We start from the raw sequence: 27,241 nt of genomic DNA, 5'->3' as shown, positions 1-27,241 counted from the left end.
ATCTCTTTCCTGACATCTGTGATCTCCTTCCGGACTTCATCCCACTGCTCTTGCATTTTTCTCTGCATCTCATCCCATTGCTCTTGCATATTTCTCTGCATCTCTGTCAGCATGTTCATGATTTTTATTTTGAATTCTTTTTCAGGAAGACTAGTTAGGTCTGTCTCCTTCTCAGGTGTTGTCTCTGTGATCTTTGTCTGCCTGTAGTTTTGCCTTTTCATGGTGATAGAGACAGTTTGCAGAGCTGGTACAAGTGACCGCTGGAAGAGCTTCCCTTCTTGTTGGTTTGTAGCCTTTTCCTGGGAGAACAGCGACCTCTAGTGGCTTGTGCTGGGCAGCTGTGCGCAGACAGGGCTTCTGCTTCCTGCCCAGTTGCTTTGGGGTTTATCTCCGCTGTTGCTGTGGGCTTGGCCTGGCTGGGGCTGCTCCTCCAAAATGGTGGAGCCCCGTTGGAGGGGGAGCAGCCAGGAGACTATTTATCTCCGTAAGGGGCCTCTGTGCTCCCTGCTGCCCAGGGGGTTAGAGTGCCCAGAGATCCCCAGATTCCCTGCTTCTGGTCTAAGTGACCTGTCCTGCCCCTTTAAGATTTCCACAAAGCACTCTCCAAACCAAAACAACAGCAGCAACAATGAGAGAGGGAACAGAAACAAAGAGAAAAAAAAAAGGAAAAAAAAGGAAAAAACAAGCGATTTTTTTTTTTTTTTGTCCTCAGGTGCCGGTCCCAGGCACCCGCTCACTGGTCCTGCTGCCCTGTCTCCCTAGCACCAGGGTCCCTGTCCTTTCAAGGCTTCCAAAAAGCACCCACCCACCGGTCCCGCAGGGAAGGAACGCTCAATATTCTTTGTCCTCAGGCACTGGTCCCACGCACCCGCTCACCAGTCCCGCCGCCCTGCCTCCCTAGCACCGGGGTCCCTGTCCCTTCAAGGCTTCCAAAAAGCACTCGGCAAAAAGAGAGAAAAAAAAGGGGAAAAACGCGCGATTTCTTCCGTCCTCAGGTGCTAGTCTCAGGCACCCACCCACCGGTCCCACAGGGAAAAATGCGGGATATTCTTTGTCCTCAGGTGCCGGTCCCAGGCACCCGCTCACCAGTCCCGCCGCCCTGCCTCCCTAGCACTGGGGTCCCTGTCCCTTTTAGGCTTCCAAAAAGCACTCGCAGAAAAGAGAAAAAAAAAAGGGGAAAAACGCGCGATTTCCTCTGTCCTCAAGTGCCGGTCTCAGGCACCCGCCCACCGGTCCCGCAGGGAAAAACGGGGGATATTCTTTGTCCTCAGGCGCCGGTCCCAGCCACCCGCTCACCAGTCCCGCCACCGTGCCTCCCTAGCACTGGGGTCCCCGTCCCTTCAAGGCTTCCAAAAAGCGCTCGCCAAAAAGAGAAAAAAAAAAAAAGGGGAAAAACGCGCGACCTCCTCCGTCCTCAGGCACCGGTCTCAGGCACCCGCCCCCAGGTCTCGCAGGGAGAAACGCGGGATATTCTTTGTCCTCCGGCGCCGTTCCCAGGCACCTCCTCACCGGTCCCGCCACCCTGCCTCCCCAGCAACGGGGGCCCGTCCCTCTAAGGCTTCCAAAAAGCGCTCGCCAAAAAAAAAAAAAAAAAAAAAAACCGGTCCGGTTTCTCTCCACCCGCCGGGAGCCGGGGGGAGGGGCGCTCGGGTCCTGCCGGGCCGGGGCTTGTATCTTACCCCCTTCACAAGGCGCTGGGTTCTTGCAGGTGTGGATGTGGTCTGGATGTTGTCCTGTGTCCTGTGGTCTCTATTTTAGGAAGATTTTTCTTTGTTATATTTTCATAGCTCTATGTGTTTTTGGGAGGAGATTTCCACTGCTCTACTCACGCCGCCATCTTGGCTCCGCCCATTTGGCATTTTGTATGCAGTGCCAAGGCCTTGCAAGGGTTGAGCAGCTGCGACCCTTATAAGTAGCTGGTACTTCGCTTTTAGGTTTTGTTTATGGTAAAATATACATAAAGTTTATCATTTTATCTGTACAGTTTAGTGGCATAGCTGGTGCTTTTTGCCAGTCTCTTCCTCTGTAAGTCTTTGGACGCAGTTTAGACAATATGGATGATACAGTTTTGAATCTTGGTTCTCTCATTTCAAGAGCATATCATGGGCATTTTCTTTAATTGTTTGAAAAAAAAAGTAGATAAGAAGACTTTGTATAATCTCCTAATAATGTTTACTGCAGCCTCAGATTGCCAGACGTGGAGGCAGGTGTGTCGGAGAGGGGCCTGAGGGCGCCTGCTGGGGCTTGGCTCCTGTGGGGCAGCAGCGGGAGCCACCCTGCAGCTGTGCCCATTGGGCGCCGTGTACCCAGATGTGTCATCTGGGCAGCTACTGCCCTTAGTGTCTCCCACACAGCAAGCACGGACGCTGTCCTCTTCCTTCTGGCATTACTTTGCTAAAACTCCTTTTTGTGTTCTCATTTCCTGACCAGGGATTGTGCCTCACTTGTCACCTAGCTTCCCTGGAATCCAGGTCCTAGAGGAACGGTTCTCCCTCTGCACTGTCTTGCCAAGGTGCCTCTGCAGCTGGATGGCAGGCCCACCAGCGTTGCAGCGAGGTCTTCAGTGCCCACCCCGGTGCTGACCCTCGGCTTTTCTTGGTTTGCCTGCAGAAAAGGGGGTAGTTCCTTTTCCATGGTTACTTAGCAGCCTACAAACCTTGGGTCTCAAAACCAGCACAGAATTTCTGAATGTTAGTATCATTGGTTTAAACTGATAGGATCTTAATCTTCCTTTAACCACATTTAGTTACTCTTCAGTGACCATTCTTTCCCTGCCCTGATTTTCTACAAAAGAGAATTTTCCAGGAGGTTGGTTGTCATTACAGTAAGAACTCAGGCTGGGTTTCCATGAAATGTTTCCACACAGCAAGTCCCAGAAGAGTGTTCAGGTGCAGGGCACTTCATTTATATGACCCAGCTAATGCAGATTGACAAGGTAGGAGGATATAAATGTGGAATTAACACCAGTCAGTGCTCAAGACACCCTTGGTGCCAGTGTGGCGTACCTGTGTCTGGGATGGTGCGGGTCCAGATAAGTGCAGTGGGCGCCTTCTGAGCTCTCTGCTGATCTGTATGCTGCAGGTGGTTAGGGCACATCCGCTGTGGTGCCTGCTCTGTGCTGGGACCCTTCTGGGCTCAGGAGACTCAGGTGAGAACAGCCAACTAACAGTCTGACTCCGTGGACTTTGTTTTCTGGTGGGGGCAGGGTGGGACTAGTCGGAAAGCATGTGGAATGCCCAGTGGTGGTGAGTGCTAAGGAGAGAGCACAGCAGAGCTGTGAGAGTGAGTGTGGCTAGGGAGGCTTGGCCGAGGGAGGTCGCAGTGTGGAAGTGGCATTTACCCAGAGCTGAGGGGTGAGAGGTGCGGAGCCAAGGGCCACAGGGGAGACTATAGCAGGCCGAGGGGCTGGCGAGTGGGAAGGCTCTGAGTAGGCGTACCCCAGGTGTGTATGCCAGCAAGGCTGTCGTGTGCTTGGAGTAGATGTGGCTTTGATTTTCCATGCCGTGGTGCACCTTTCACACTATGGGAGCTCTGGGTGGCTCCCGCCCTTCGGCTGCTGTGAGTGGTGATGCTGTGAGCCCTGACTTGGATCAAATCTGTGTGGCCTTTTGTTTTCATTTCTCTCAGGTACATGCCTACGGGTGGGATTGTGGGGCCATGTCATGAGGTATGTTCAGCTTCACAGGGACCTCCAGACTGCTTCCCCAAGTGGCTGCACCTTTCTGCATTCCTGCAGCAGTGCTTGTGCACCCCAGGAACTGGCTCTGGTCGCTGTGGGTATGTGCGGCTGCTGGGCGGTGGCCCGGGGCTCACAGAGGGCAGGAGGGGGCTGTTTTTTGCCTCCACCACCCCTCGTGATTACCCAGCTCAGGGCTTCACAAGGCAGAGTAAGTAGTCCCTGCAGGTACCATTTGTAGCTTCATTAACCACAGTCTAGATGTGTGAACAGGACCCAGGGGCTTTCATGAGCCACAGTTGATTTAGTAGCAATATTAAAAAGTCATGATGGACACTAACGAATGGAAATTCGTCCCATGCTCTTGGCTAGGAAGAATTAATGTTGTCAAAATGGCTATCCTGCCTAAAGCAATCTACAGATTCAATGCAATCCCTATCAAAATACCAACAGCATTCTTCAACCAACTAGAGCAAATAGTTCTAAAATTCATATGGAGCCACAGAAGACCCCAAATAGCCAAAGCTGGGGGGATTACACTCCCTCACTTCAAGCTCTACTACAAAGCCACAGTAATCAAGACAGTTTGGTACTGGCACAAGAACAGACCCACAGACCAGTGGAACAGGATAGAGAGCCCAGATATTAACCCAAACATATATGGTCAATTAATATACGATAAAGGAGCCATGGACATACAGTGGGGAAATGACAGCCTCTTCAGCAGCTGGTGGTGGCAAACTGGACAGCTACATGTAAGAGAGTGAAACTGGATCACTGTCTAACCCCACACACAAAAGTAAATTCGAAATGGATCAAAGACCTGAATGTAAGTCATGAAACTATAAACTCTTAGAAAAAAACATAGGCAAAAATCTCTTGGACATAAACATGAACAACTTCTTCATGAACATATCTCCCCAGGCAAGGGAAACAAAAGCAAAAATGAACAAGTGGGACTATATCAAGCTGAAAAGCTTCTGTACAGCAAAGGACACCATCAATAGAACAAAAAGGCATCCTACAGTATGGGAGAATATATTCATAAATGACAGATCCGATAAAGGGTTGACATCCAAAATATATAAAGAGCTCATGCACCTCAACAAACAAAAAGCAAATAATCCAATTAAAAAATGGTCCAGAGGAGCTGAACAGACACTTCTCCAAAGAAGAAATTCAGATGGGCCAACAGACACATGAAAAGATGCTCCACATAGCTAATCATCAGAGAAATGCAAATTAAAACTACAATGAGATATCACCTCACACCAGTAAGTACCGCCACCATCCAAAAGACAAACAACAACAAATGTTCGCGAGGTTGTGGAGAAAGGGGAACCCTCCTACACTGCTGGTGGGAATGTAAATTAGTTCAACCATTGTGGAAAGCAGTATGGAGGTTCCTCAAAAATCTCAAAATAGAAATACCATTTGACCCAGGAATCCCACTCCTAGGAATTTACCCTGAGAACGCAACAGCCCAGTTTGAACAAGACATATGCACCCCTATGTTTATCCCAGCACTATTTACAATAGCCAAGAAATGGAAGCAACCTAAATGTCCATCAGTAGATGAATGGATAAAGAAGATGTGGTACATATACACAATGGAATATTATTCAGCCCTAAGAAGAAAACAAACCCTACCATTTGCAACAACATGGATGGAGCTAGAGGGTATTATGCTCAGTGAAATAAGCCAGGCGGAGAAAGACAAGTAACAAGTGATTTCACTCATCTGTGAAGCGTAAGAACAAAGCAAAATCTGAAGGAACAAAACAGCAGCAGAATCACAGAACCCAAGAATGGACTAACAGTTACCAAAGGGAAAGGGACTGGGGAGGGTTGGGGGTGGGAAGGTAGGGATAAGGGTGGGGGGGAAGAAAGGGACCTTACGATTAGCGTGTATAATGGGAGGGGGGCACGGGGAGGGCTGTGCAACACAGAGAAGACAAGTAGTGACTCTATAGCATCATCTTACCACGCTGATGGACAGAGACTGTGATGAGGTATGTGGTGGGGACTTGGTGATGGGGGGAGTCTAGTAAACATAATGTTCCTCATGTAATTGTAGATTGATGATACCAAAATAAAAAATTTAAATTAAAAAAAAGTCATGAGTATGAAGACATTGTTTCCATCAGATCCTCAAACCGCTTGATAGATGGAGGAGGATGGGCTGGCGGGGGAGCCCGTGTCCTACCCTAGGGCGGGTGGTGCCTCTTGTTCCTACCTGCTCATGGTTCCGCCCGTGTGAGGCGGGAGGGGAGCTGGGATAGATGCTGGATCTGCAGCCAGAGTCTTACGGCTATTCCACACCTCCCTCAGTAAGGTCCACACGTCACACGGACCTTCTCAGGACCCATTAATACTCTAGGGTTCCTGGGAGATTGGGCCTTAGACCCGGGATGTGTAAGACCACAGAGAGACCCCACTGCTCAGACTGCACGTGTGACAGGAGGACCGGCCACAGGTGACGCCAGTAGGGGCAGATTGAGGCCACGTGGGTCGGAGCTGACCCTTTGTTCCCCCCCGTGGGCTGGGGCCCATGAGGGGCCCTGGAATAGCAGCTCCAGTTCTTGGGCCACAGACCCAGTATAAGAGATGTGCTACACAGGAATGAAAGAATTACAGGACCGGATTCATGTTCCTGTGTGCAGTGCAGCGATATTTACTGGTTTCCTGTCTGATTTCAAACAAACTACTGGTTGCCCCTCACTAACTTGATCCCTCACCCCCAAAGCAGACATCTATGCCAGGCCTCACCTCTCCATCTTACAGACGAGAAAATCAGACCCGAGAGGGAGCCTTTGTCCACACAGTTGGGTGGCCATGCTGGGACTAGGATCTGGCCCCACCGCCCTGCAGGACACTCAGGTGTCTCCCTGATCCCACCTCCCATTTGGGAGCTTCCTCTGTCAGGCTTGGCTCAGGAGAGAATGAGCTTTATTTTTCTGGCCTCTCTGCCCAAGATGATATGACGATTGTTCTCTGGGGAGCAGTGTCCTGGGGACTGCCAGAGTTGGGTGCTGCGGGGAGGGTGGCAGGGTGCCCATCACAGCCAGCAGCTAATGAATACCCGGAGGAACTGGGAGGGGGAGGCCTTTGGCCTCCAGCAATACCTGTGACCACACTCTAGAGAGCAACTAAAGAGGACCTGGTTTTGTTTTCTATTTTTTTCAGGGGGTGAGGCTAGATAAGATAGATGCCAGGAGGGAGAGGTTTTTATTGAGTGCATTTAAGGAGTCTGCACAGAGTGGGAATGCATTGGCATCAGTGTTAGCATTGCTCTGATAACAAGAGCAGCTGACACTCCTATGAAAGACAGATTGTTTGTAAAGCCTGGACTACCCAGGGCGCCTGTTTCCCTGTTGAGGTACCGGCTCTTGCTTGGGTGCCAGCAGGCCAGCCCAGAGCCAGCAGCCTCCCTTTGGTGGTGCTCCTGAGTGACAGGAGGTCTTTCCAGGGGACTAGTGTGAACTGGTGGACATAGACCTAGATACAGGGCCAGGGTGAGTGTCCCAGGGCCCACCTCCTGGAGAGGGTGAGGGATGGCCGCCTGCATTCCCAGCCTGGGCCTACCTCTGGTCCTCCAATGCTTCTCTGCGCACACCCTCCTGAGGGCTTCTGGGACGGTGAGAAGGTAGTCCCGGGGCAGAAACCAGGGCCTTTAGTTTTCTGTTCTTTGCACGAAGGAAAGTTTGTTAGTTCCTAATCCTCAAGTCCAAGGGGCCGGCAATTGTTTTTTTCTGAAGAGACAAGACTGACACTAGCTTGAATTCTTTAGAAGAGGCTGCTTGGTGAACAGGACATGAGTACATGGGGAAAGCATCCCGGGGAGCCGAGAGCCCATGTGCTGGGGGCGCCATACCAAGGCCATACGGCCAGAGAACCGAGACCCCCATGCCCGCCAGGTGAAGGGTACCTTGGGAGCTGTGGCTTCCTGGGCCTGGAGGTTCTCGACGCCCCCCTGTGTGGCGCATCGTGTGCAGCAGGGAGTGTAGTGTCTGCCCCCCAGGGTTGCCTGCAGACCAAATGAGGCAAGTTCCTGAAAGGAGCCTGATGCAGAAAGCAGGTGCTCTTTCCCCCAGAGAACTGTGGGCACATCCCAGCAGGCCTGCACTCAGCATCTCAGCTGGGGTCTTGGGGGCCAGAGGAGACCCAGCCAGAGCCCCGTCCCGGTGATGAAGTGCCATCACCCAGGCCCTGGGCTGCAGAGCGGACGGGTGCTGATTGCCCAGGGGTGCCTCTGGTTTAGGGATGTGCCCCAGCATGTGGGGACCAGGATGGAACCGATAAAAAGTCGGTGACCTAGAACTCTGTGTATCCTTTTAACCAGTTAGCCAGCCTTGATCAGTTAATCATTAAAGCAAGGTCCACACCCCACTGCTAGTCAGGTTAATGGTGCTTGTCTTTGACGGTGGGCAGGAGTGGTGAATGTGGACAGCTTGGGGGAGTAAATCTTGCTAGAATGATGCTTACAGGCTTCCCCTTCACACGCGTTTGATGAAAACATAATTAACAACCACGAGTGAACCCCAGTATCAGCTGTGACGATGTGTCTGTGTTGGTTCCTGATCATTTGTAAAGGTCCCACTCCGGTGGGAGATGTTGACAGTGGGGGAGGCTGTGCGTGTGGTGGGGGCAGGTGGTTATATGTGCAGTCTCTATACCTGCCTCTCAGTTATGCTGTGAACCCTAACTCTAAAAAAATAAAGTATAAAAAAATATGCAGAGACTTGGACATCAGTCACCTTAGGTTTAGCAATTTTATTAGAAAGTGGTAAGATTTACTCTGAATGTTAGGTTTGAAATGGTGATTTTATGGCATCGTGGCTAACACTGTAGTGGGGAGCACGGGCTGCTTAGGGGCACCTGGGGTCTCTGCCTGTGGGGGCTGGCCCTGCCCCATGAGGTCGGGCTGCTTATCTTTCTGTGGAAGGAGGAGGGCCAGTGCCTCACAGCGGCTCCCAGGCTGCTTCCAACCCCCACGTCACTGTTTGCTTTCTGCAGAGCGTCCTGGCCCACACAGCCAAGAAGACAAGGCCTCCCGGAGGGACCCACAGACCGACGGCGACGACACGCTGGCCGCCAGACCCCTCCACCTTCCCCTCCTCCCTGCCCGCTGCGCCTGGAGGATGAGCCCAGCTTTCAGGGCCATGGACATGGAGCCCCACACCAAGGGCATCCTGCTGGAGCCCTTTGTCCACCAGGTCGGGGGGCACTCTTGCGTGCTCCGCTTCAATGAGACAACCCTGTGCAAGCCCCTGGTCCCAAGGGAGCACCAGTTCTACGAGACCCTCCCAGCCGAGATGCGCAAGTTCACCCCCCGGTACAAAGGTGAGCCCCTGCTGCCTTAGGGGTCGCCTGCACCTGGCAGGGCGCAGCCATGCTGCTGCACAGCTGCGGGATGCAGAGCAGCTCTCCCAGGAGCTCTCCCCCTCCCCGTCACTGTGGTCCCCTCCTCCTCTTGGCCTCAAACCCTCAGTTTTCAAGGCCTGGTAAGATGGCTCCATTCTGTTTTGTATTGTGGTTTTGTTTCAGGTTTATTTTTGGTGGAAATGTAGTTGTGTTTTATGTCCAGGTGTCTTGATCACAGTAACCCATAGTCCCCCACGGGGAGACAGAGGGGAAGACTTTGGGAGGATTTTGCCCAGGTACTTGCCGCCGGCTTGTGTCCTCCAGGAAACCAGAGCCTGGTTGCTAGGTAGGCTGCAGGAGGCTCTGGGCAGATGGCGTGCAGGGGCGGGGGGCCTGTGCTGTTCCAGGAGGTCCTGAAGCTGCTGCGACAGCAGCCCTTTGAGTCCCATGTAGTGACTCTTCTTTTTTTTTTAGTGCATTTTGGGGGCATCAGCCGTCACCACCAGCATGGTATGTTCTTTCCTGGGGAGGGGGTACTTTGTAAATGAAAGAAGAATCCATTAAAGAAGTGAATTTTAAATTTGCATTGCCTGGTTATACAAAGGACTGTTGAACAACTTAGGTTCTCCTGGGGCTGTTGAAACATGCTCTCTGAAGACAGATGCACCCGGCTCCTCTCCGCTCTGATGTGCATGTTGTGGTGGGGGCTGGGGGGTTGGGGCCCTCACTTGGTCCTTCTCTGTTGTTTTTTCCAGGACAAAGCCAAAGGCCCCTTGCTAGCTGGCCGCCCCCTGCCCCCTTTTTCCCCCTGGTTGTTTCCCCGTGACCACAGGGAAGTGTGGTCCCCTGATTCCCCAGCCCAGCTTCTCTGCGCCCAGAGCTTGGGACCGCCCCAGAAGTGTCATCTCTCTGAGCATGCCCTCCCCTGCCGTGAGTGAGCACGCACGCAGGCGGGCAGCAAGGACTGAGCCAGATTGAGGGGCCCTGGGCCAGAGGGTCCCAGGAGTCAGGCGCTCATCGGCACCTGCTGAGACGCGCCCACATGACAGCCCCCTCCTCAAGGACTGTCCGCCCACACGCGGCCACCGCGCCCTGTGCTCCCAGCCCGACCCCATGTGCCGTGTTCGTTTTGTTCTGTGACATGAGACTGCAAAGACCAATAAAGTAACATTGGAGAAGGTCAGAGGCTTGGGCACCCCCAGCAGGGTGCTGCAGGTGCCCTGGCTAGGGTGTCTGCTGAGCTGTGTGTTTGCTGCCTCACCTTGTCGGCCCCCCCACCCCCACCCTCCATGCTGCTCACCCCACAGGGACCTGTGCTCAGGCTCTGCTCTCAAGCACTCTAGGCCATGGGGGTTTGTTCAGGGCAACAGAGAGTAAGATACAAAGAGCAAATGTTTCCACATCTCCCCTGGGATTAGAAGAGCCACAGAAAAATTAATAAACATTTTCAATGATGGAAAAACGTGTCTTGTAGTTCTTTGGCCCTTGCCTGGTTAAGTGCATCAGAGGGGAAGCCTTGGCCACATTTGCTCCCTGACTGCTTGTCTTGTATGGTGTCATCTTTTCTAGCTGTTTTGCTATTTGGTAGGTTTGCAGATGAGTTTGGGCCTCTGGCAACATAGAGACTAAGGAACAGGGTAAGAGCAAAACACATGTTACAGCCCTGCCATTTAGGACACGTCTCCTGGGGGTTAAACGTGCTGTGCCCCTCGCCCCCTTCCAGGTGTGGTGTCTGTGTGCTTCGAAGAAGATGAAGACAGGAACTTATGTTTGATAGCATATCCGTTAAAAGGGGATCATGGAACTGTGGACAGTGTTGACAATTCAGACTGTGAACCAAAAAGCAAGCTGCTGAGGCGGACAAACAAAAAGCACCACAGCCTGGAACCAGAAAAGCCCCCCAAGGACTGGGTCCGACAGCACCGGAAAGAGGAGAAGGTGAAGAGGTGGGTGCAAACGGGAACCTGGACCCCATGGGAGGGGTGGTGTCCGGCAGTGGGTCACAGCCCAGCCCTGGAGCCAGGGACTCGCCTGGGAGGCTCCCCATAGCATGCCCGGCTTCTCCTCATTTACCTCTGTTTAGGTCATGTCATTTGGGGCAAAGGGCTGCAGTGGCAGCTGTAAAGACTTTTCACTCGCTCACTCCTCCTGCAGCCTGCCTGTGGCAGGCCCCGTGCCGCCTCCAGGGCTCTGGCCGTGCCCAAGGCGGGAGCCAGCCCGTCACCCCAAGACGCTCCCTGTAGTGGGAGACGGGCGGTCAGTGGGCGTCCCCGGAGCTCAGTGCTCCGCCTCGGCAGAGCTTGTAAAACTAGTCATCACGTCCGTGAGTTGAAGTCCATATAATGCAGCTTAAGTAGGTTGACTCACTCCCAAGAAATTTCATTTCAGGCTTTCCGAGTGTCTAGTGTTTGGGGTCAGGAGCCCTGGTGTGCCCAAGGCGGGGGTGGAGGGGCACCACCACAGGGAAGAGGGCAGTGCAGGCTGCTCTGGATGCAGGTGCGGCGACAGCCTGTTGTGTCTCGGTTTGCCCAACTGTAGAAACAGCGAGCTGGCCCCTTAATTGTGTTTCAGATAAATTTCTTGAGGTGTAGTAAACATACAATGATATGTACCCATATGAAGTGTTTCAAGTGTACATGGAAACCACCGCCACATCAAGATAGCCAAACTTCCCATTGCTCCAGAAAGCTGGTTTGGGCCTCTTTGCCCTGAATTTTGGTCAGCCATTGTCATTTGTCGGCTCCTTGTCTCTCTGTAGCCATAAGTTAGAAGAGGAATTTGAATGGTTAAAGAAATCTGAAGTCTTGTACTACAGTGTGGAGAAAAAGGGGAGTGTGAGTTCCCAGCTCAAACACTCTAACCCTTGGAGCCTGAAGTGTCAGCAGCAGCAGCTACAGAGGATGAAGGACAGCGCCAAGCACCGCAGCCAGCACAGTATCCTTTATCCCCGGGATACCCGCCTGGGCAGCACGGGGGGTAAGTGAGGAGACCCGTGGGCCTCGGGGAGGGTGGCTGCGCCATGATACCCGTGTGACGACTGGGGGCAAGTACCACTTCCTGCAGAGCCGAGGGCTGGTCTGGGAGGACAGGTGGGGAGGGCGTTGATGGGTCCCTGGGGGCAAGGGGCACCTTGTGGAGGGACCAACCTACATCAAGGGAGTTTAGCCTAGAGTGCAAGGGGTTGGTTCATGTCCGCAGATTCCAGCAGAGGTCCCCAGATAGTGTTTGCCTGCCAAGCGCAGGGCTGCCTTTAAGCCCTGGGTCACCGTCTTGGCACAGAAGAGAGCACAGGGTCCTTTCCCCTTTCTTTCCCAGTAGAGCTATACTTCATTGATCTCTTTTTAAATTTTTTCACTATCTCTTACGGGGGACAGTTTGTCAGAATTGAGCATATTGTATTTGTTTTCAACTTTTTATTAGAGAAAATTTAAACATGCTAAAAGTGGAATAATACTTTGATGCTGTAAGTAGCAGTCACCCAGACTCGGCAGTTAACCCATCGTGTCATTCCCGTGTCAGGACTGTCTGTGGACAGCCCACAGCCAGCCGAGCTCTTCCTGAAGCAAGTCCCCTGTGTCACTGCATCTTTACACACCTCAGCAGGCAGCTCTAAAAGATAAGGAGACTTTAAAACATCAATACCATTATTACACCTTAGAAAGTGGATAATTCCTTATGTGATCAAATACATAGTTGTGCAAGTTAACTGATTGTCTCATAAGCGTTTTTATTGCCTGTTGGGGGATCCAAGTGTTTCTCCAGCTGCATTTAGTTGAAATGAATGTTTAAGTCTTATTAAATACTTTTCTATTTTCTCTTCTTGGAAATTTCCTGTCAAAGAAACTGTTCTTGAAGTCTCCCCCCTCTGATCACATCTCTGTGCGGTCCTTTACATGCCACTCTTCCCCTGTGTTTCCATCAAGGTGATCGGCTAATCTACAGGCATGGTCACCTTCCGGATCTGATATCCAGTGGGCAGGGGCAGGCGCCCCTCGGAGATGGCATCAAACATGTCCCTCAGGGACCCACATGCAGGCATCTCTCCTGTGTTGCCATTGCTATGAGTCTGCTTTTCACTGGGTGTTTTTCTGTCATTCCTCCTTCATTTGTTAGCTGAACTTTGATTCTTCAACTATGTGCTTAATCCTGAGGTATCGTTTATGTAGGAAAGGTAAATCAAATGTTTATTTTCTTTTCCTTATTAGATATTTGGAATAATGGGTGGGTTTCTTATCAGCCAACAGTGACCACTGAGTTTTCAGCATCATTGTTGATTCAGTCCTTTGTTGTCATCTTCACTGAGGCCCAAATTGTCACGTTTGGCCAGGGGGGCCTTTTCGAATAGGCGTCTGCCTGTGACAGTTCTCTTACCCTCTGATGTGAAGGGAAGGCCTGGGGTCATGGATGTTCCCCCCCAGATGTGAAATCAGCCATTTCTCTCAGGCAGGAGTTGCAAACCTTTGCAGTAGAGGTCCAGAGAGTAGACACAGGCTTTGCAGCCGTGAGTTTCTTGTCACAACACTGCTGTTGGAGCATGAAAGTAATGTGAACGACTGAGCGAGGCAGTGTGCAGATCAAACTGGCCATCGAGACTTGGATTTCATTTAATGTTCACGTGTTGTGAAGTATTACGTATACTTCCTGACATCTTAAAAAATACCAGCACCATTCCAAGCTAAGAGGTCGTACGACCATAATCAGGGGCCGTAGTTCGCTTCCTGCTCTAAGAGCACTGGTCTGGGCTCTCGGGAACCCACATCTGATCACCATCTAGGCCTTTTCCAGCCCACAACTGGTAAATACACATTCGTTTTAAAGGGAAAACTTCATGAGTTCATGCTGCTATTTTCAGGTAATATTTAAGGCTACCGGTACTGAACTTGATGATTGGTTGCGATTTAGTTTGGTGTTGGACCTTTCCCATTCCTTCCTCGGCTCCGGTGGGGGTGGGGGGTGGGGGCGGCGTGTCTCTCTCTCTCTCTCCCAGGCTGAGGGAGCCTGGGCTGGTTCCCAGTGAGAACTGACCGTGCCTTTTGGCCCACTAGTTAGCCCTGGGCTCCCTGCATGGGAGATATCAGGACTGGTGGGGCTCCCTGGGGCCTTGTAAGCAAGCACTGTGGCCAGGAGCACTGGGGTCCCGTGCAGCACACCTTCTCTTCAGAGTAAGGATTGTCCTTAACCACTCAGAATTTATCCTACTGGAGAACTTAACTTCCCGCTACAAGGTGCCTTGTGTCCTGGACCTCAAGATGGGCACGCGCCAGCATGGCGATGATGCTTCAGAGGAGAAGGCGGCCAACCAGATCCGCAAATGCCAGCAGAGCACATCTGCAGTCCTTGGGGTCCGTGTGTGCGGCATGCAGGTGAGGGGCTCATCTAAGATTTCTAGCTTTGATTGAGTCTTTTGCTTTCTAGTTGGAAAAGAAAGCATGTCTGGCTGGGTGATCCCCTCTGGGACTGAGTCCAGAGTCTGTGGACCGTGGGAAGAAGGCAGGAGGGCTAGGCCCTCTCCACTGACCCAGACACCGGTCAGGGTGTCAATCGAGAGGACACCACATCCTGTGTGACCGGTGTGCTTGACAGGGAAGATCTGACCCAGGGCCATCATTGCTGCCTTTCCCCAGGCCAGGCTCTGAGATGGCTGTCGGCTCACCTGCCCGTCTCCCTCCCACAGGTGTACCAGGCAGGCAGCGGGCAGCTCATGTTCATGAACAAGTACCACGGACGGAAGCTGTCGGTGCAGGGCTTCAAAGAGGCCCTCTTCCAGTTCTTCCACAATGGGCGGCACCTGCGCCGTGAACTCCTGGGCCCTGTGCTGAAGAAGCTGGCTGAGCTCAAGACCATTTTGGAGAGACAGGAGTCCTACCGCTTCTACTCAAGCTCCTTGCTGGTCATCTATGATGGCAAGGAGTGGCCTGAGGTGGCCCTGGACTCCGATGCTGAGGACTTGGAGGACCTGTCAGAGGAATCGGCTGACGAGTTGGCTGGTGCCTATGCCTACAAGCCTGTGGGCGCCAGCTCAGTGGACGTGCGTATGATTGACTTTGCGCACACCACCTGCAGGCTGTATGGCGAGGACAGTGTGGTACATGAAGGCCAGGATGCTGGCTATATTTTTGGGCTCCAGAGCCTGATAGACATTGTCACAGAGATAAGTGAGGAAGGTGGGGAGTGAGCTTGCTGGCTGCACCAGCACCTGAGGGACTCTTTGTGTACCAGGCACAGCTGTGCTGCGTCGGGGAGGCCAGTAGGGCCAGGGCTTGGCCCCTGCAGCCTGGAGCTGATGTGCAGAGGCCTCTGGGAGTCCTAGCCTGAGCCAGCCCCAACCATGCTCGGAGTCTTTATTTATTTTAACTATTTCTCCAACATTCCACATTTGAAGCAGGTACCTCTTTTCTCCCTGACTGTAAATGTTCTAATACAGATCTTTTTGTTAATTGTACACAGCACTGCTGTCATTCTTGTCCAAACCCTCAGAAGCCTCATGCATGCTGTCCCAGCAATAATATCCTTGCCACCCCCATGGATCCTAAAGTCCCCACAGCCTCGTCCTGGTCCCCAGTCCCCTAACCTAGCACCCTGAGGTTACCCAAAAAGGACTTCCACACACACCTCAGCCGGGTCCCTCTGCAGTCCTGGCTGGCCTAGTGCCCCAGCACCCACTATGCACAAGACTGCAGTGAACTCCACACAGGATCCACAGAGTGGCTGCCCTCATGCCTCTCAGGCAGCCAACTGGGCACTGATGTCCCGTGCTGGAGCCAATACTGGGGTGTCGAGCTGTCAGTGGCTGTGGATCAATCCTATGGTAAAGGGCCCCAGCAGGCAGGAGTCTCAACAAGAGGGGGTGTACTGGGTAGGCTGGGCCTCAGAGCCACGCCACCTGCCATCGCTGCTACCTAGCCCTGGGCCTGTGGCATGTAGCCAGTCTCCTTTCTGGCACTCGAGCCTAGGGCAGCCCTGAGGGAGGGGGCTAGAGGGTTTCTGGGACGAGGAAGTACGGCAGGCCTTGGCAGGGTGGAAGGCAAGGTCCACAGTTCTAGCAACCCCTCCCTCTCCTGAGCCTCCAGGCACCCCTCTCTTGGGCCCACCATGCGTGTGTCCAGTATGTCCACAGGCCACCTGCAGGCACTGGCCTGGTTGTGCCCACGCACCCTGCTCCCGGGGGCCCAGGCCTCCAGGGGGGAAGGTGGCTGGACCAGCCCCTCCTGGGGCTTCAGCTGGTGCGGGCTGCCTGGAATGTGCACAGAGTGGACTCTGCCAGCCTGCTGTGCTCTCAGAACGGCGCGTCAGACGGGGGATTGAAATCTTAATTCCTGAAGGATAGTGGCGCACCGAGTGCGAGCAATGGGGGCGAGAGTGCTGACGCGCAAAGTCCCTCCCCGGAGCCCTGGAAAGGGGACATGACAGCCCCTCCTCGCTCTTGCTCGCCGTTGCCCACCCTGGCCCCCGAGGAGACCCGGCCTCGTGGCGCCCCTACCGTGGGCCCTGTCCCTGCATCGCCGTCCTTGCTTGGAAGTCAGGACACCCACCCTTGCAGGTGCGGAGCGCTCAGGAGCCGCCACGGCATTCGAGCCGCGCCGCCTGGGCCACCAGAGGGCGCTGCGCCCACGTGCCGGAGCGGCGGCGGGGGCCAGCGTGCGCCTCGTGCGTCGGGGGCGGGCCTAAGGGCTGGGCTGCGGGCTCCAGGGCGGTTCGGGGGCGAGGCTGCGGACGCCGTCGTGCGTCGGGGCGGGGCAAGGGCGGGGCTTCGGCGCTGTCGTGCGTCGGCACCGGCGCTCGCCCACCCGGCCTGCATCCCCTCGCCCGCTTCTGCCCGCGGCCCGCAGCCCCATGTACCGCGCGCTGTACGCCTTCCGCTCGGCGGAGCCCAACGCGCTGGCGTTCGCTGCGGGCGAGACCTTCCTGGTACTGGAGCGCAGCAGCGCGCACTGGTGGCTGGCAGCGCGGGCACAGAGCGGTGAGACCGGCTACGTGCCACCCGCCTACCTGCGCCGCCTGCAGGTGAGAGCCCCCGGGCTCCCGCTCCCCGGCCTCTCCCCGCTCCCCGGAGCCTCAGGACCTGACCCCCGACTCCCGGCCCCCGGGAATCGCAGGAACCGCGAGTTAACGTTTCTCGGCCCTCCGGGCCCGCAGGATCCTCAAGTCCCCGCTCCCCGCCTTCTGAGCCGTAGGACGTTCGGGTGCCCCAGAGCCGCAGGATCCCCGAATCCCAGGCCCCTTAGAACTGCAGGACCCTCGGGTCCCCAGCCCCCAGGTTCTCCAAAGCTGTAGGATAGCAAGGGACCTAGAAGACCGGAACTCCCAGCTTCAGGGCCCCCAGACCCACCAGCAGCCTGACACATACCCAAGCTCTTCTTAAGACCCCCCCTCCCAACCTTCGAGGCAGAGAGCCTAACCCCTGCTGACACTCGCCCTTCCCCAGCCTCAGGCCGTGACTTCTCCCACTAACTTCCTCTGAAAGTGAGGGAGCCCCCTCTCTCCTTGTCCCTAGCCTGGAGTGGGGACTGCTCCATTGTGAGGAAGTGAGGCATCCCTGTGGCTTCCCGTGGTCTGACTGTGGCCCCAGTTCCTGTTTCCTCAAGAGGCCTGCTGTGGGGCAGGGGTGCAGTGTCCCGACCACGGGGAAGGAGGGTCCAGAGCCTCCCGGCCTGGCCTGTACCCAACACCCCCACCCCAGGCCCAGCCCAGCTCAGGACAGAAGGAGCGGGATTAACAGGAGGTGTCATCCGGTCTCACCCGCACCCTCCGCCTGGTCCCACCTGGGAGACCCCCGGGCTGCTGAGGCTGCAGAGGCCTCACGAGCCCTGGCCTCTCCGGAGCCGGGGGTGTGTTGGATCCGCGGAGGAATCCCTCTTCTTCCCCGGGGGCCCGTGCATCCCCCTGCCCGGGCGGGGCCTGTGGGGCTGGTGTCTGCAGGGCAGCGAGGCTTCTACCTTCTCCGGTCCTGCCTTCTTCCCGCATGTCCCCCCCTGTCTCGGGTCCCTTGACTGTCCGGGCTCTGTGTCATCCTCACCCCACCCATGTGTGTCTTCTCCTCCCACTCCGTTGCCTTCTTTTCCCGGCTCTCGATTTCTTTTTGTTGTCTCTCTCTCTCCCTGTCTTTCTCACGTTCTGTGCGTATGTGCTTTTCTCTTTCTGTCTGCTGGAGTGACATCACCTCAGTTCTGGGACTCTGATGTAGCCCAGACCTCATGTGCCAGAGACAAGGGAGGCGCAGGGGTGGCTGGTCCCACAACTGCCAGAAGCCAGGCTGGGTGGAGTGGACCCCTGAGGCGCTGAGAATGACAGCACAGAGGCCCAGTCCTCTCTGCCACACACACAACTGCTTCCCAGGGCAGGTCTGGAAGATTCTTGGGACAGCTCCGGAAGATGAGGGCTGGTGGCAGGGTGGGAGAGACCACACTGGCCCATCCTCAGGCACGAGGGCCACAGCAGGCTGCACACACAGGGCCATTCTGGACTGTGACCTTGGTTTTGTGGAGCGTCAGCAAGACCCAGAGTGGCTTGTTGAGGGTTCCAGACACGAGAGGCTCCCTGCTGGGCTGTCGGCACATCAGAGACAGACTGGGTGTGCACTCCTGGCCTCAAGCAGTGTTTGTGCTCCGGACCTCTGGCTTGCAGAAGCATCTTAGCTAGAGGTGAGGTCCTCAGCGGGACCCCAGTATGTAACGCAGCAGTGTGGGGCCGCCCCAGGCCCCAGCCTCCTGAGCGCACAGTCTGAGAACCCCATTTCACATTCTAGGATAGCTGTCTGTGTCCATGTCTGACACTCCAGGCTGCAGCGGTGGTCCTGACGACCCTGGGCTCCATGCCAGGCTAGCTCTGGGCTCAGTACACTCCCTTGACCCCAGGCCTAACTGCCCACCCCCTTCCCCCACAGGGCCCGGAACAGGATGTCCTCCAAGCCATTGACCGGGCCATTGAGGCTGTGCACAACACAGCCATGCGGGATGGGGGCAGATACAGCCTGGAGCAGCGCGGAGTCCTCCAGTGAGCATGGGGCTGGGGAGGGGCCGGGCTGGGGGTCCCGGTGTCCACAGGGAGCATGTATGGACTTGGGTTGGAAGCAACAGTCTCCCTGTCCATCAGGAAGCTGATCCGCCATCGGAAAGAGACCCTGTCTCGAAGAGGTCCCCCAGCCTCCAGCCCTTCAGCCCTGTCCCCGTCCATCAGTGACCCCTGTCTGGATGCCACTGCTGCCCGGCAGCCCAACAGGGTGTGTCGCTCGGGGTCTGAGCAGCACAGCCTGCCCAGCTCTGAGGACCCTGAGGCAGGCCAAGTCCTCTACCATGTACGTGGTGAGAGCTACCAAGAAGGCGGGGGTGGGGACCGTGGATTTGTACCAAGGCTCCAAGAGCCACCTCGGGCTGGCGGTGTGGCCCAGAGCGCGGACCTGTTGGCAGCCGCCCCCAGCCCACTTCTGTCCTCCCAGGTCCCGGCACAGCCCCGCCGGGCAGCACCCACCACACCACCCCCACCGGTGAAGCGCCGTGACCGTGAGGCCCTGGTGGCCTCAGAGAGTGGTGAGAACGGGCTGGGGGGAGCCCTGGGCTTGGGGGCAGATGGCACGTGCTGGGGTGGGGCGGGTGGGGAACTGGGCCTGGAGGGCGCCCCTGGAGCTGGCCAGCACAGCTCCTCCACTCTCTGCCCACAGGCGGCCACAGCGCCACACCCTCTGGGGGCAGCTCCGTGTCCAGCAGCTCCATCAGCAGTGCCTCCCTTGATGCCCTGTATACTGGCTCCAGCTCATCCGAGCTGGGCCCCAGCTGCTCACCCACACCCCCGCCTGTGCCCCACCGGGGTGCCCACGTCACTGCCACCCAAGCTCAGCCTCCTCCCTCCAAGGTGCCAGGCCCCGAGGCCCCTGCAGAGGATGTGGCAGGTGATGGACTGGAGGCCCTGGGCACGCTGAGCCTGGGGACCACAGAGGGGAAGGAGGCAGAGACTGTGCCCAAGACCATCGGGGCAGAGCTGATGGAGCTCGTGCGCAGAAACACTGGCCTGAGCCATGCGCTGTGCCGCGTGGCCATTGGCGTCGTGGTGGGTCACATCCAAGCCTGTGTGCCGGCCAGCTCGCCTGTCATGGAGCAGGTCCTCCTCTCTCTGGTAGAGGGCAAGGTGAGGGTGGGAGGAGCTGAGGTGCGGGTGGCCACAGTGCTCTGGCTGCAGGGAAGGAAAAGGCATAGGGCGGGGCAGAGGGCAGCACCTTGCTGGCCTTGGCAGTGGAGAGAAACAGATGCTGGCTCAGACACGGGCACCCTGGGATGGGCAGTAAGCCCGTCTGCACGACGGGGCCAGAGGTTCAGGGTCAGGGAGCCGTGGTCGATGGGCTCGCCTGTGCTGGGCACGGCAGCCACCCCCTGGCCAGCGGAGCGCAGGGAAACATGGGAGGCGGCCAGTTGACAGGCCTAGTGCCGCTTTGTGAATCGGAGGGTGCGTCTCAGAGCCACAGTCAGGCAGCGAGGGCCCCACGGTCTTTCTCAGGGAGCATCTGTCCAGGGCTGGGGTGAAGGGCAAGTTGCTGGATGCATTTTGAGCAGGATCCTGTTCCGGGAGGTTCTCGACTGGGGCCGTGGAGTTGCTCGGAGAAGGCGGAGAGCTGGGCCAGTGCCTGCGGGAGCCACGGGTCCGAGGGGTGGGGGCTGAAAGGGTGCAGCGGTATGGAGGGGAGAGAACTGGGCTGGCCCCTCACAGGTCCTGGGAGGACACTGCCCAGGGCGGCTCCCGCAGGTAGCCCTGGGCCCTTGCCTGACGCTGGCCTGGCGCTCATACTGATGACCTCAGGGTCTGGTTGAGCTCCAGTCCTTGGGACCCCCTGGGCAACGGGTAAGGAGTGTGCTGAGCCGTGCCCACCCCCTCCCCACAGGACCTGAGCGCTGCCCTGCCCTCGGGGCAGGTCTGCCATGACCAGCAGCGGCTGGAGGTGATCTTTGCAGACCTGGCTCGCCGCAAGGACGATGCCCAGCAGCGCAGCTGGGCACTGTACGAGGACGAGGGCGTCATCCGCTGCTACCTGGAGGAGCTGCTGCGCACCCTGGTGCGGGGCTGGGCCAGTCCCACTGCCCCAGCCACTCCCAGGCACCTGACGCTCCCCTCCACACCCCATACCAGCCCGCCCGCATGTGGTCCCGCAGCCACACCGAGCCACTCTCCCTCCCTCCCTCTGCAGACAGATGCAGACCCTGAAGTGTGCAAGAAAATGTGTCAGCGGAACGGGTTCGAGTCTGTCCTGGCCTTGGTGGCCTACTACCAAATGGTGTGTGAGACGGAGGGGAGGGGTGGGGGGCCTTGGGCCGAGGTGGGGGCCGCGGACACTGAGCACACGAGGCCCCCTGCCAGGAGCACCGGGCATCGCTGAGACTCCTGCTGCTCAAGTGCTTTGGTGCCATGTGCAGCCTGGACGCCGCCATCATCTCCACACTTGTGTCGTCTGTGCTTCCGGTTGAGCTGGCGCGGGACATGCAGACAGACACGCAGGGTGAGGCGGGGCCTGTTGGCTGCCTGTGGGTTCCCGCCACCTGCGGGGCTCTGACGGCCCACCTCTTCCCCCCAGACCACCAGAAACTCTGTTACTCCGCCCTCGTCCTGGCTATGGTCTTCTCCATGGGGGAGGCAGTGCCCTACGCACACTACGGTAAGAAGACAGGCTGCTGGCCTACTGCCCGCAGGGAGCCTGGGTCCGGGGACCTGCTGAGTGCGGCCTGGCAGGGTGGCTGGCGGGGCCGGGCTGCAGGCGCCGTGTGGCCCCTTCCAGAGCACCTGGGCACGCCCTTCGTGCAGTTCCTCCTGAGCATTGTCGAGGACGGCCTTCCCTTGGACGCCGCGGAGCAGCTGCCAGATCTGTGCACCAACCTGCTTCTGGCTCTCAACCTGCACCTGCCAGGTGGGCTGGGGCCCGGCTGGGAGGCACCCGGCCCCAGGGGCTCTGAGGCTCAGCCCCATTGCCTGTGGGCGCTGTCTTTCCTCAGCCCCGGACCAGAACGTCGTCATGGCCGCCCTGAGCAGACACGCCAACGTCAAGGTCTTCTCTGAGAAGCTGCTGTTGCTCCTGAACAGAGGGGGTGAGGCCCCGAGTCCGCCGAGCCTTCCACATCCTGTGGCTCCACAGCCCCCACTCCCTGGGGTGGCTCTGGGACCCATGAGGACCCCCTGACACCCGTCCCCGACCTCTAGATGACCCTGTGCGCATCTTCAGACACGAGCCACAGCCCCCGCACTCCGTCCTCAAGCTCCTGCGGGACGTGTTCGCCAGTCCTGCCACGGCTGCCGTCTTCTACCACGCGGACATGATGGTGCTCATCGACATCACTGTGCGGCATGTCACTGACCTGTCACCTGGAGACAAGGTGCCCGCGGGCATCTGCCATGGGGACGGCTGTGGGGGAAGTAAAGGCGGGACGTGGCACGGAGAGGAGACGAGGGCTGGAGGATGTGGGGGAGGCGGGGTAGTGGCCGTGGTGGCAGGCCTGGCAGGCGCAGAGGAGGCCCAGCAGGGCTTGCTGCCGGTTTTGTTTTGAGCGACCAGGTGGCTGGGCACTGATTTCTGAGGTGGGGAGGATCTCTGGGGGAAAAGGAGAGTCGTGTTTTGCCACATGGGGATTGCAGACACTTGGTAGGCCCCCAGACACAGCGGAGCCCGGGAGGCAGTGGGGTGGGAGTCCAGCCGGAGAGAGGCCCTCCCAGGCTGCGTGCATGGGGGTGGTGAGGCGTGGTCACTGGGGAGCGACGTGGACAGGCCCAGCCCGGGGCTCGGTGGGGCCAAGGAGGCACGGGGGACATGGGCGAGGCGCTCAGGAACGGCAGGCTTGCGAGGAAGGGCTGGCACTGTCCCAGGGCTTGGCAGCGATGCCTGCAGTCAGAGGGGAAGGGAAGCACAGGGGGGTGGGGGGCAGGGAACAAGCTGCTCAGGGGATGAGTCAGTGAGGAAGTGGAGAGGTGCTGGCAGGGCTCCTGGGAGGGGCTGGAGGTGGGCTTGGGGCACGCGTGCACGGGAAGGGCTGGGGGTCCCGGGGACGGGCTGGGGGTGAGGTGTGTGGGAGAGACGTTCCTGAAGGGCAGCCAGGATTCCGGCCTTGCACTTGGGTGGGCTGCAGTGCTGTTAATGAGACAGAACACAGGAAGGCCTCTGTTCTTGGGGAGCGGGGAGGGTCTCGCATCTGGGGCTGGCTGTGTGGATGTGAGGTCGCTCTGAGGTACCTGGGATGGCAAGTGGGCAGAGGGACATTCTCTGGAGCCCACTGGAGAAAGTGAGGCAGCAGGTGTGCGTGGGGGTCACTGAAGCTGAGGTATGATGAGGTCCAAAGGGCCTCTGAGGGGCAGCCTCCCTGGAGGACCCCAGGTTAAAGGGTGGCAGGGGCTCGCTGCACCCCCTGCTCTCTCTGGGCCTCGGCCTCCAGGGTTGGTGGCCTTCTGTGTCTAGACAAGCCACTCACTCGCTTACTGCACGCATGTCGAAGGCCAGCTCCGTGCCGGGTATGTGCTGGCTGCTGGGATGCAGCCCTGACCTTCGGTGGCGTGAGGTGGGCCATGGCCTGGGGTCCACGTGGCTGCCTTGAGGCGGTGGTGGCCTCTCCCCTTTAGGGGCAGGTGCAGGCCTCCCATGTAGCCCGAGCCTGCCTGCTCCTTCACAGCTGCGCATGGAGTACCTGTCCCTGATGCACGCCGTGGTCCGCTCCACGCCCTACCTGCAGCACCGCCACCGGCTCGCTGACCTGCAGGCCACACTGCGGCGCATCCTGGCCGAGGAGGAAGCCTCGCCCCAGTGCCAGGTGGACCGCATGATAGTCCAGGAGATGTGCAGGGAGTTCCCAGTGCTGGGCGAGGCCCCCGGCTAGCACCGTCCCCAGCTCCCGGAGGCCCCCGGCAGTGCGGCCCTACAGATGCCGAGCGCCGATGCTGGAGGCGTGGCAGGGCCCACGCCCAGGAGCTGTACAGCCAGGCGGGCCGGAAGGGCCGCCTCTCCCAGAAGGCTGACCCTCCAGCTTGCCCCCTCCGTGCCCAGAGCCCTGCTGCCCCCGCCCCATCCCGCCCGGTCTCTCCTGGGCCTCTGCGCGCTGTATGCCTGTTGATGGCAGCTCTGCCCTTTGCCTTAGCTTCGCAGCGTGTGCCGCTCATACGCCCCCAAGCCCTGTCCCGGTGGCGTGCTCCCCTTCACTCCCACCCCCAGGGTCCTGGCCAGGCTGCTGCTTTGAGAGCTGAATCTTGGAGAGGCCATACCGTCTCCTCACAGTGCGGGATGATAGCTCTCAGAATCCATTTTTTCTGTCAAGACGTCGATGGAACCGTGTATATTTTCTTGTGTGCTGCGGTGTGCCTTTGGAAATAAATGCCAGGCATCTGGCTACCGGCCTCCCTGTTTGCCCTGGTGGTGGTGGGACTGGACGACCAGGGCACCGGGCAGGACCTGTGACTCCCCCACCCCGCCCTTTCCCCTCTAGCCTGAGGAGCTGATGGCCCCTGACAGGCCTGTCCAGCCAGGTCAGCAGGTCCAGCCTCCCTCCCGAGTTCCCGGTGAGCATCTGGCTGGCTGCCTGCAGGTGACCGCCTTTCCAGGCCTCACTGACATGCGCCTTTGCCTTGAAAGCCATCTTGCTTTGCCATCTTGCTTTCCCTGCTGACACCCTGCAGTCACATGAAGCAGGCCCCGCCCTGCCCTGGCTGTCTGGGACGCCCCCCTCCCAGCTGTTTCCCGTCACGTTTGGTCAGTAGGTCCAGCACAACCCCTTGTTTTGTGGTAGTAATGATCAGGCAGGACCCCTGTCTCCCCAGAGCAGGTCAGGTCTGCACTCCTGCTTGAGGGACCAGGGGGCTATTTTCCCTGTGGGCTCCCAAGTTCACAGAGGTGCTCACCACGAGTGGCGGTGGAGTCCAGGAAGCCCCAGGAGGAGGGCTTGATTCCCCAAGACTAATTTAGCGAGAGCACGGGGGGGGGTGGGGGGCCAGAGCTGGGGATGTAGGACAGGGAATCCTGGGGTCCAGGCACGGCCAGCAAGGGGGGTGTCCTTGTGGAACTTTGGAGGCTGAGCACACAGGCCCACTGGGACCTGAGGAGGTACTGCCCGAATGTAAGACCCTGGGAAACTGGGCGACGCAGCTCCGCTCCGCACCCCTTTTGCATCCAGCATGAGCAATGCTGACCTCCAGGCACAACGGCTTTCTCGCTGGAGTGCCAGCAGATCATTCTCCCGAGGTAGTGTGACACGGCGGAAAGCACGGATCCTTGGGAACTGAGGAGGAATGTGGACAGCCTCTGCATGTGCTCTGCTCCCGGGTGTGGGCACGAGGCATGCTGGCCTCAGGGAAGAGTAGGGCCGTTTTGTGCTTTCTGTCCCAGCACTGCCACCTACAGTGGCCCCACAGCAGGAGGATGAGAGCCCCCTGCCCACTTGGCGCGACTGTTCAGGGGATACTTGCATGTGTATGTAAAGCATGTAGCAGCCCCAGATTGCAAATAAAGGCTGGCCCAGCAGCAAACACACTGGCGGAGGGTCCAGGACCCCCTCAGCAAATACCTTGGTGGTTGTGTCCCAACACAAAATTTCAGCCACAAGAGAAAACAGTGGTTAGCTGGAGAAGCCCTCTGCGGTGGCCACCTGCTGGAGGGAACACCTTTGGCTGCCTGGCAGGACGGCAGGCACAGGATGTGACAAGGCTGAGAAAGTGCCCGGAGAAGGCAGCCATGCCGCAAGGGAGTATTTGGGTGGGCCTCAGAAGGAAACTCAGGAAATGTTCAGGGACAGCGAGGGACAGGGCTTGGGGCTGACCTCCGCTACAAGTGGGTGCTAGCACTGCGTCTGAGACCACTGTGGACCACAGGCTATGCAGGCAAGTTCAGGGGGTGGGGGTGGGCCACCGCCTGCCCAGTCCCCAAGAGACAGGCTGGACCTCTGTGTTGGTGAGCCCTGTTTTTTTCCCCCTTGTTTTTACGGAAGAATAGCATACCATGAAAAGTACAGCGGGCAAAGCGTAGCTTTGCATGATGACAGAATGTTACAGGTCAGCAAACAGAAGGTCATCACCCCCCAAAGCCCGCTCATGTGCCCCCTTAAGGCACTGAGTCCCTTCTCCACCCCAGATCTCCACCCTAGAGGCAATTAGATATGTTTTGCCTGTTTTGCACTTTACATACGGAATCAAAGTATACACGCTCTTGGGCCAGCCTCCTCAGTCACCACTAAATTTTCAAGATTCAATCTGTTAAAGGATGTGTTTGTGGTTTGTTCACTACCAGTGTTGTGTGGGGCATACCCTCACTCATTCATCCCCTGTGGATGACCTTCCAGTGTCCAAATTCTGTTATGAATAGTGCTGTCAGGAACATTGTCATACATGCCTTCTTTTTGCACATATGTGTTACATACGGGCATATACTCTCAAGTGGAATTACAGGGTCACAGGCCAACACTGCCAAATGGCTTTGGGAGGTTTCTGCACCCTGGTGTGCCCCTCCAATATCCAGGAGTGCCAGCTCCCTCAAGGCTTGTATCGCTAGTTTTCTCTAGTCATTCTGGCATAGGGGTATTTGACTTTTACCTTCGTTGCTGTCTGATGGTCACAGGTGGGGCGCCTTTTCGTTAGTGCACTGCCTGTGCGGGGCTTCTCTTCCATGAGGCTCAGGTTCAGCTTGGCTCACACTGTCAGCTACTGGGTTGTCTGTCTTTTATTGATCCATAGTACATATTCAGCACACGAGTCTTTTGGGCTATATATCTTATAATATCCCATTCACAATGTCTTTTGATGAAAGTTCTTAATTGTACTGTTACCCAGTTTTTCACTATTTTCTTAATGTTTAGTGTGTTTTGTGTCCTGTTACTCTTTGCTTAGAGTTGTGAAGTGTTTCTGGGTTTTCTGCTAAAAGCAGTACTGCCTTTTCTTACACATTCAGAGGTCATATCTGTCTGGGATTGGCTGTGTGAGTAGTGTGAAGGAAGGTCTCACTCAATGTTTTATTTTCTAATTGTTAATATATAGAAATTACAACTGATTTTTGTATATTGACCTTGTGTCCAATGATTTTGCTGAATTCACTCTAACTTACATAGGTTTAGATTTTTTACACACAATCCTGTTGCCTGCGAATGAGTTTTATTTTTTCCTTTCCAGTCCTCTCACCTTTTTATTTTTCTTACTTCATTGCCCTGGGTAGGCTTGTGGTCATGTGAAATGTAGTTTTCCGTAGCAGTGGTCTGCTCCTCC

General features: G+C 56.7%; 2 protein-coding genes across 2 annotated transcripts in view; both read left to right on the top strand.

Annotated features, from left to right (window-relative positions):
• Nucleotides 1–15,482, top strand: part of IP6K2 (inositol hexakisphosphate kinase 2) — a 33,413-nt gene extending 17,931 nt beyond the window's left edge. The window contains exons 2-6 of the mRNA XM_036994348.2: nt 8,693–9,019; nt 10,764–10,986; nt 11,799–11,974; nt 14,228–14,403; nt 14,715–15,482. Of these exons, the coding sequence (XP_036850243.1) occupies nt 8,818–9,019; nt 10,764–10,986; nt 11,799–11,974; nt 14,228–14,403; nt 14,715–15,215 (1,278 nt within the window). The 5' untranslated portion in view covers nt 8,693–8,817 and the 3' untranslated portion in view covers nt 15,216–15,482. The remainder of the gene's footprint in view (nt 1–8,692; nt 9,020–10,763; nt 10,987–11,798; nt 11,975–14,227; nt 14,404–14,714) is intronic.
• Nucleotides 15,483–16,763: 1,281 nt separating this feature from the next.
• On the top strand, nt 16,764–24,384 carry NCKIPSD (NCK interacting protein with SH3 domain). Its single transcript, XM_017679738.3, has 13 exons — nt 16,764–17,044; nt 18,924–19,033; nt 19,133–19,334; nt 19,476–19,566; nt 19,698–20,161; nt 20,910–21,080; nt 21,213–21,299; nt 21,383–21,521; nt 21,597–21,677; nt 21,798–21,926; nt 22,012–22,104; nt 22,217–22,389; nt 23,674–24,384. Exons 1-13 carry the CDS (start codon nt 16,874–16,876, stop codon nt 23,875–23,877), a joined length of 2,115 nt encoding a protein of 704 aa, XP_017535227.3. The 5' UTR covers nt 16,764–16,873; the 3' UTR covers nt 23,878–24,384.
• The last annotated feature ends 2,857 nt before the right edge of the window (nt 24,385–27,241 follow it).

Source organism: Manis javanica, chromosome 3 (genome assembly GCF_040802235.1).
Source record: "Manis javanica isolate MJ-LG chromosome 3, MJ_LKY, whole genome shotgun sequence".
Taxonomy (NCBI): domain Eukaryota; kingdom Metazoa; phylum Chordata; class Mammalia; order Pholidota; family Manidae; genus Manis; species Manis javanica.
Note: the sequence above shows the minus strand (reverse complement) of the source record. Positions and strands in the feature narration are given on the sequence as shown.